The 9,371-nt window shown below is 43.4% G+C and overlaps 1 protein-coding gene across 5 annotated transcripts; it reads right to left on the bottom strand.

Moving 5' to 3' along the window:
• Positions 1 to 1,637: 1,637 nt before the first annotated feature.
• On the bottom strand, positions 1,638 to 5,896 carry LOC147432065 (putative pentatricopeptide repeat-containing protein At3g01580). Of its 5 annotated transcripts, none has more exons than XM_086491929.1 (2): positions 5,651 to 5,896; positions 1,638 to 5,243 (listed from the first exon to the last, which is right to left on the bottom strand). In XM_086491929.1, the coding sequence occupies exons 1-2, from the start codon at positions 5,847 to 5,849 to the stop codon at positions 2,707 to 2,709; spliced, it is 2,736 nt and encodes a 911-aa protein (XP_086348055.1). In that variant the 5' UTR covers positions 5,850 to 5,896; the 3' UTR covers positions 1,638 to 2,706. The 5 variants fall into 5 exon arrangements, with proteins under 5 accessions (XP_086348055.1, XP_086348056.1, XP_086348058.1 ...); XM_086491930.1 differs by having other exon boundaries at positions 1,638 to 5,238; positions 5,647 to 5,895; XM_086491932.1 differs by having other exon boundaries at positions 1,638 to 5,238; positions 5,651 to 5,784.
• Between the last annotated feature and the right edge of the window lie 3,475 nt (positions 5,897 to 9,371).

The raw sequence follows: 9,371 nt of genomic DNA, 5'->3' as shown, positions 1-9,371 counted from the left end.
ACTAGCTTTCGCTTTTGGTCAGGAAAGTGTAGAGTATACACATAGCTTCACATACTCGGGAGTTGTGTTTACAGGACCCTCTTTCTCTGTGAGCGAGGCAATAACCTTTAGACTTACACGAGGATATGCAGCCCTTGCACACTTGGAGTCGATGTACTTATTGGTACTATTTCAGGAGCCATGCACCAAGCTATGATTGTTTGAAACCCTGGTGACATCTTATTTATTGTATGGGGTACAACTTTGGGGACCCAGCCTCGATCATCACACTTGATTTGGCAGGATGTCCGATGGATGGAGAGACCATTGGTTACTTTGATCTCCTAGATGATCCTGTGTAAGGTCGTAGTACAACATGAGATTGTAAGAGCAGAGTTGGGAGCTACTCTGATTGTGGTTGAGGCACTTACTACATCAGTACCTTACATGCATGGATTGTGGGACCTCCACGTCACCATTATGCTAGATTGGTCCTCGAGTCATCTCGATAGCTAGCTATGGGAGGAGACTCCAAATGTTGGTATGCATAGATGTCAGTCTGGTTCCAGCTCCATGGCTTCACAATGGACATATTGCCACCCTTTTAGTATTTCTTTGATGCACCATTGGCCGTATTCACTCGCTCAAAGATCATCAAGACAGTCAGGCAAGATCTTACACAGATATACACAGAGAGGACATGGTTGAGTCCCCCCTCAAGAGCTAAGGAAAAAAATGGCCTTTTACGCTGAGCATTTTCTTAATACCACTGAGGATGGATTTATCCCACGACCGAGTTCCATAGACTCACACATTTTGCATGGGGTTTCTTGTGCAATAGGCTAGCTACACACTTCCTCACCTCAGCGCACTTCCTCACATCAAATGGAGACAAAGATATGGAGATACACTTAGATACCCTTGGAGCAGCGAATATGCCAACTATGTGACTTACAGCTAGAGACTATGGAGCATTACATATGCTGATGCCCATTGTATTATGAGATACGAGGATGATTTCATTGTCTTTTCAGGGAAGGCTTTAGGTCTCTATCTAGGATGATGGACTACGTAGATCAGAGATGCCTCACACTTTTCTTGCTAGAGCTATGTAGACACATGCATGCTTTATTACAGATAGTGTGCTCTAGGTGAGGACCCATCCAGAGGCTAGGGACAGATTTCTTCTAGAGCAACACCCCTTAGCAGGACCACCACATCGCTCTTCAGCACATGGGACTCTGTTAGAGAGAGCTACAAAGATGATTAGTAGATCTTGATGCACTCGTCCTCCCCGAAGATTGTGTCGATGTTTGATCTACCATCAACGCTTCCAGGTCATTGTTGAGAGGCATAGAGTAGTCGGTCCTTTACAGAAGAGGAGATTGATGCCATGATGCAGAGGCCCATGAGAGAGTTTGTTTGATGGTACCCATAGTGGATGAGGCTTTGGGCGTTTTTCTACTATCTGGCTCTTTTTTCTTAGTGAGTTGCTCACTTTTTGGTACTTGTTACATTGTCTTTTGTGCTGGACACTTGTCACACATGATGATGATAATGTCGTAGAGCCTTTTGAGGATGTTAATAAACATATCTCTCTCTCTCTCTCTCTCTCTCTCTCTCTCTCTAGAGACGCGCAGGAAGAGGAGGAGAGGAGAAGAACAAACATCCCAAGATCTATTCGATGCGTGTAGCTTTGCGAATCAAAAAGGGAGGGGAGGGGAGGGGAGGGGAGGGGAGGGGATATGATGAGTGAAGCCCACCTTTAGCGGGTGGCCACCATCGTGCATACAAGGAGGATTCAAAGCTGTACTCGTGTTGTTTGTCAATCCAGAGCATTTGGCATTTTGCGTACAAAGAGACATCGTAGCCTGCCTGCACCACATGGATACAAAAACATAGTCGAGCTCAAAACACCAACCAAAAGTGCATACCTGCACAGATGAATTTTGATTCGGACCCCTAGGCCATTCCAAACATAACCCTCATTTTTAAGCATTTAGAAACCTTGAAGCCCAAATAACCATCGAGCATTTGCAAGCAAGGAGCATTTCATGACAATTGAACATTATATGCTCTAGAATGAATCGTATTCATGACCATCGCAAAAAAAACCCAACCTTTAAAATCCAATTAGGGTCAAGTTTGAGATCCGATTTCAAATACCAATTTTTTTAACCTTTTCAAACGAGTTTGGATGCAACTATGGCTGTACTTGCTTCTACTTGTTCACGAGTCGCTCTTTCCAAGGACATCCTTGAAATCTCTCAATTTGTCAAGAACTCATAATTCTTTAGCCAGACAAGAAATCCTTGAATGCAAGCACATTATGCCAGGCCATCCTTGACCATTACTGTTCCATGCTGAGACATCTGAATCTTCACCATATGTGAATAGCTTGGTGCATACCCGTGCGTTTTCATTGCAGGTTAAAGGCAAAAATCTGGGTAAGGGTGCCTGCAAAAGAATTTTGGATCCCTCAAAAAGTCTTCCATTGCAAATACCAACTACTAGGAACCTTGCAGCATTGGCTTGGAGAGTATCATACAACACATTTTGATCAAGAACAGGCAAAGGGGTCAATTTTTGCAAGTTGCGTGAAGGGTTCACTTGCCACAGGCCCCTTTTTCCCCTTCTCTGTTTACTGTCCTCTGTTCCCCCAACAGGGGTGGGTTTGTTTAAAAACTTCATAACCCATTGTCTATGTAAGTGTAGCCTTATCTCTCTTCAATCATCCAGATACTCATCCATCTGAGTATCAGCATAAATATTCGACATCAAGATGTAAGCAGTAGACTGATTTGGCTGTATTTTCATGGCATGATCATAGGCTTGCTTTGCCATCGCCGAATTGCAATGTGTACGGCATGCACCAAGCAAGGCCAGCCAAGTAATCCAATTGTTATGCACCATCTCATTATCTAGCAGAAGTTCTACTTTTTCAAGGTCCCCTGTACGCCCATATAGGTCTGCCAGAATACAGTGATGTTTGGCCTCGGGCATTAGACAAAAATCCCTCGTCATGGATTCGAAATAGTGCAAACCAGAAGGAAGACCATTTTGCGTACAAGCTGAAAGAACAGAGATAAAGGTGGATGAACTCGGCTGGGCATTTGAAAGCTTTAGTTGATCAAACATGTACAAGCTTGCTAATGAATCTCCTACACCTGCATGCCCTGCAATGCATGCACTCCAAGACACGATGTCTAGCATTGAAAGCGCTTGTAAGGAAGTGTCTGCATCAAGCATACTTGCGCAGCTACCATATGCATGAATAAGAGTTGCTGTCAGATAGAAGGCTTGATCAAGCCCCGCAGAGATCGATATAAAATGAAGCTCCTGGCACACGTCCTTGCTTTCTACTGAACTACAGGATTGCAGCATGCGGGTAAGTGACATTAGTGTCATTGGTACACCAAGGTCCTGCATCTGCCTGTAGATTTGAACGGTTCCCTGCCCAAGACCATTCTCAGCATATGCTGAAAGCATCAAATTCCAGCTAGACATGTCCTGTGAGGAAAAGGCACTGCAAACATTGGCAGGATCCAAATCACCACACATGTCTTCTGCCTCTATGATAGCCCCACACTTTCCATACATTCGCACAAGAGAGTTGCATATGCCAGCATTGGAGCGGAAACCTTCAGTGTTGGAATCCACATGTAGTGCATGTCCAATTTCGAGCAAAAAAAATTTGACTGATAGTTCAAGTACATTTTCTTTCTCTGCAAATCCTATGCATGCCTGCAGGACATACAAAAAAGTCGGCAGGTCTGGCCTCAAAGACTCTTTCCGCATCTGCGTGTACAGCAATAAAGCCTTCTCGCCCTGATCATTCTCAGCATATGCCAAGAGCAAAGCATTCCAGGACACAACTGTTCGATTAGTTAAACCACAAAACACATTCTCTGCTTCCACAATGGCTCCACATTTCCCATAAAGATTCACAAGGGAGTTGCTGATAGAAACATCAAAAGCAAAACATCCTCTGGCTATATCAGCATGTAGTGCCTTTCCTAGAATAAGCGACACCTCCTTAATTGATACCCCTTTGTCAAAAAAGAAAACTTCCTTGTCTGCTAAGGTGCCACATGCCTGGAGAGCTAGGATGGAAGTAATTTGGTCTGGTCTATGGCCGTCTACCTGCATTTGTGCAAAGCACCGCAAAGCCTTTTCTCCATCACCTTGCTCCACATATGCGGACATCATGGCATTCCACGCAACAACAGTGTGCTGTGTCAATGTAGAAAAAGTATGCTCTGCTTCAGTAATTGACCCACATCTGCCATACATGCTCACCAGAGCACAGCCAACCGTGACATCTGAAGCCAAAAAGGATCTACACACGCCCCCATGCAATGCATGCCCAATTTCCAAGGACATCTTCTTAGAAAATCTCCCATCTGAAACAGGAGCAACCTCTCCTTCTACAAGTGCGACTGCTTGGAGGGCACCCACAAAGGTAGTCTGATCCGGGTTTATGCTTTCCTTCTCCATCTGAAGGAGCAACCGTAAAGCCTTTGCCCCCTCTCCAAGTTCAGCATATGCTGACAGCATAGCATTCCATGTCACTATGTCTCTATGGAGTAATGAGCCAAAGACATGCTCAGCCTCTGAAATTTGCCCAAATTTTCCGTATATACTCACTAGGGTGTTGTGAAGAAACCTAGCATCAGACAGAAATTCTTTCTTGCAAGTATCAGCATGGAGTGCCTGCCCAATGTGGTAAGCAACTTTCTTCACCGCAAGTTCTCCCAAGGATGGCACATCTTTAACTTCTGCTAGCGTGGCACATGCTCGAAGAGCAGTCACATAGGTTCGCTGAGTTGAATCCACACCAACTTCTTGCATTTGTCTGTACAAATGTAAAGCTTTTCTTCCAAGGCCTTCTGCCACATATGCAGCGAGGAGAGAATTCCAAGCCGCAACATCGCGATGAGACAATTTGCCAAAGACTTCCTCTGCTTCTCCAATGGCACCAAGTTTTCCATACATATTTATCAGTGTGCTTCCAACCATGACATCTGATGCATAACCTTCAACACATGCATCATTATGTAATGAGCGGCCCTGTTCAAGATCTGCAATGCTCTCACAAGCTTTGAACAATATAATAAAGGTGTAATGGTTGGGCTCAACATCATCTGATTTCATGTGTGCGTACCAGTTTATGGCTTTTCTAGCTTGACCTTGATCCACGCAAAGTGAGAGCATAGAATTCCAAGCAAATTGACTATGCTCTGAAAGATTGAAAAAGACCTGCTCTGCATCCACAAGGGCACAGCAGTCAGCATACATACATACAATGGCATTCCCGATGCTTGCATCACAAGCGAGACCCTTCAGGCACACATAAGCATGGAGAGTTCGGCCTTGATCAAGGTCCAGTCTGCTGGCACAAGCACTCAAAGCTCCTACAAAAGTGTGAGAGGTGGGATCAAGGCCATCCTGAAGCATTTGCTCATAGCATTTAAGTGCATCGGCAGCTTGCCCGCTTTCTGTGTAGCTAAAAATCAAAGATGTCCATGAATGGACAGAGCGCTGGGGTAACTCACTATGTATGGTGATGGCCTCTTCAAGAGCGCCACAAATGGAGAGAGTGACAACAAGATAGTCACCCAGCAAGCCAGAAAGAGGAATGTTGTGGTGGGTGATATGTGCGTATACCTGCCTGGCATGAGAAAGCGAGTTTCTTCTGTTTCGCTTGCAGGCCTTGAGTAGGGACAGGTAGGTATTTGCAGAAGGAGGTTTATCGATGGTACACAAGAGTTCCAGAGCTCTCTCCAGCTCTCCTTTGGCGCACAAACTCTGCATTGCACGACTTGCCATCTTTGCGCGACGACAACGACAACGACGACGAAACGGGCCATAGTTGTTTGCCCGGAGTCTGGCGAATGCACTTTGTAGCAAGGAATGCAATTGACACCGCAATTTAAGGCTTCTTACACACCCAGATCTTCATTTTTGGGGGATGGGTGCCTCACGATTAAGTAACACCGGGTATTGAATGATGTGGGAGCCGTGGGATCGATGGGCGAGAAGTGAGGTCAGAACATCAAAAAAGCGCTCGACCGTTCGATGTGTCCGAGTTTACTTTTTGTGTTCGAGTTTACTTTATTGCATTTTTGTTTACTTTATATATTTTTGTTTTGCCTACTTGGTCAACCAAATGTACGTGTGCTCGTGGTTAGAGCACCAACCTCTCAACGTGGCTGCTTGGGTTTGAAACCCATTCTGTGCACCCGGTGTTGACCTTTTGCCTACCGTCCGCCACCCTCGAGATTCCCCCCTTCAACGTCGTTCGTTGATCCCGTGGGGATTGGTGGGTAAGTGTTACACACCAATGTTACTTAGTCCCGTGGGGATTGGTGGGTAAGTGTCCACACCAATGTTATCTAGTTTTCAAAAGCGAGATTTTTGACAACGGATGTCCGTGACTAGTTCGTTTGTAGCCTCTGCTGGATCGTGTAGGCAAGATCTCAAGCCCCGCCTGAGCTTAGGAATCTTGGCTGACCAAAAAAAATTCGACTGCCCATATCACGCCGCGAATGGCTTTTTGACAATTGGCTTCCAACTTGGGCGTACGATGTGTAAGAACCCTTAGAGGGGATCTATGGTCGGCGTCGCATGTCAGTGAAGATCACAACCATTGATCCTGAATGTGAATTATGGTCGCCATCACATGTTAGTGAAGATCATAACCATTGATCCCGAACGTGAACTTGAAGTAAACTAAGTGTAAACTCGAGCAAACGTGAACTCGTTATGGACTTGTATGTGAACTCCGAAGCTATGTGCACTATATTTTGGTGGTCTATGTGAACTCGGTGTGAACTAAGATTGCTGGCGAGCCAAAACTACTCAATATAATGCTACCATTTCCCTTGCATAGCAAACGCGCACACAAGTGTAGCGATAAGACATTCACTTTGACGAGGAGGTCATGAGGTCAAACCCCACCCAACCCATATTTTCCCCCCCAGATGGATCGAATGGTCAACGATCAACAATGATATGAGACCGTAGATCCCTTCCAAAATAATAGGTGTTAAATAGTGCCATGGGAAACCCACCCACCCCAAATTAGAGACAACAAATTGGAATGTTGCTTATATGTCACTTTGTGATTTGCGAACTACTGGGCCTTGAGTATCTCTAATGACTCAAGAAGCCTCAAAAGTTAAAAGGTCCTAAAATAGAGCATTTGGGGGGATGAAATCTAAAAAATATCACTCTTGCTATTATTTAATTCACCTTTTCATGACATCTACCACAATTTTCAGACCTAAAAAAATGACCATATTTGTAGATTGCAGAATGCACCTCATTACAATTTTTTGAGCTATTGTTTCCTCTACCTTCGTGCTAAAAGAGATGGCTATAGAGATATATACTTTGCTGACAAAAAATGCAAACATTTTTTGGCATTTTTATGTAAATAAAAAAACTCCTATTGGAAATTAGTGGTTCATTTACTATTGTAACATGAGTAACTGAAGAGATTGACCAATTTATAATGTTTGAAACTCGCCCTCATCCCAACTTTGTGATTGATAATGACTTGATATAAAAGGACAAGACTAAGGATCTCACCAAAAGAATAGGATGTAGCAAAGAGAGGTGGCTATTTTCATTTGCAGTCTTCACACAAGGCATGGTGAATATCTTGGCATAGACCAATGCACTTGGTCAATAGCCCAATGGTAGTGGCTACATGAGAAAGGGCTTTTAGCAAATGCATCATGTGTAGAAAGATGTGCTTGTGCTTTTCAGTCATGCAAGTCTCTCCTCAAAGATGTTTAGGGTAGCAAGACTTTATTGAACCAAGAAAACCTTATCGAACCAAGAAAAATAACCTAGACTAGGACGAAGTTGAATTGAAATGAAATGAACCAAATGATTTTCAGCAACAAGAATGTATGCCTTCCAACCTTGTACCAAAGGGAATTGTGTATTCATGGACTGAATCTTCAAGAGTACTCTGGATAACAACCTGTATAATGGTTTTGCATCATTGCAAACACCTTGGAAGTATTGAGAGATGTACAAAATGCCAAGTCCCGAACCAACTACACCTAGGTGCATGAACATTGGAAGATTTCAAAACACAAGAAAGCCATAAAGTTAGAAATAACAACTCCAATACTTAGCAACTTATGAACTGACAACGCTGCCAATGCTTCTCCTCTCAAGCACTTGGTCTAACTTCTCATTCGCTCTTGGCCTGGCATCAGTCCCACCTCCAGTAAAGTGTTGCAGGATTTTAACACACAAGAAAGTCATAAACTTAGAAATAACAACTCCAGTAGCAACTTATGAGCTGAAAAGGTGCCGATACTTCTCCTCTCAACCACTAGGTCTAACTTCACATTTTCTCCTGGCCTAACACCATGCGGTTTAGTCCCACCTCCAATATAGTCAGATTTTTTGTGTAGCCTTATGTGCCAAGCCACCCGTGTATGTGGTCTCGGGGGGTTCATACAATAAAAAAATACCTATCATGTGAGTTCAACAATAGGGATTATTTCTTTCTATATTTTCTCACATTTTCACATATAAAAGGGTGTTGAAAAATTATCTTGAACTTTTTTAACAGATTGAATAGGAAAGGGTCCTTTTTATCGGTGAAAAATTCACAGCTAAGGGGTTTTATAAATAGTCCTTGAATGCACTCAATATATAGGTTTTACATATAGTGACCCCTCCAAGTATGTGGTGAACTTGAACCTCTACCTTTTTTGCTTGGCTAAAACTGTTGTTGATGATTGAGATCCCCCCCCCCCCCCCCCCCCCGCCACACACACACACACACACACACTCGACTATGCCCCCTCTTGAACTTTTTCCCTCACAACTATAGCTCCTCCAACCACCATGCCACATCAACCACTCAGTCACCATTTGACTATTTCTAGCATAGGTGCCACTAATTTTGTAGCATGGCCTTGAGCATCTATGGAATCATTTCAATTGCCAGGTATTATTGCAAGCGCCACAACCCTATGCACCAACTTTAACACCTTTTGTAGTGGCACACTCTCTTTGCACCAAGCTATGACACCTCTTGTAGATGCACACTATCATATATAGCAAAGAGAGAGAGAGAGAGAGAGAGAGAGAGAGAGAGAGACTTAAGTAATGGTTTTTATTTTAAATCCACCTCAGATATTACATTGGTGAGAATTTTTTAGCAAACTTACGATAAAAACTAGCAAGACCTAAGAAAGATCAAATTTCACAAACATTTCAAGGAAATTGCTAATCTCTAAATAGTAGAAAGCTTTTGGGATCAACTTGTATGCCATTACGGAAGACTATGTGACCATGGTATTCAATTTCATGTTTAAAAACAGAAGTTTTCCAGGGTTTATATACAATTTCTTCTCATGAAA

The sequence above is a fragment of the Adiantum capillus-veneris genome, chromosome 20 (genome assembly GCF_014529385.1).
Source record: "Adiantum capillus-veneris isolate H3 chromosome 20, ASM1452938v2, whole genome shotgun sequence".
Taxonomy (NCBI): domain Eukaryota; kingdom Viridiplantae; phylum Streptophyta; class Polypodiopsida; order Polypodiales; family Pteridaceae; genus Adiantum; species Adiantum capillus-veneris.
This window is presented reverse-complemented; position numbering and strand designations above follow the sequence as displayed.

Coding starts and splice junctions, on each gene's coding strand:
- LOC147432065 (XM_086491928.1), bottom strand. CDS start 5,808: ATGGCAAGTCGTGCAATGCAGAGTTTGTGCGCCAAAGGAGAGCTGGAG.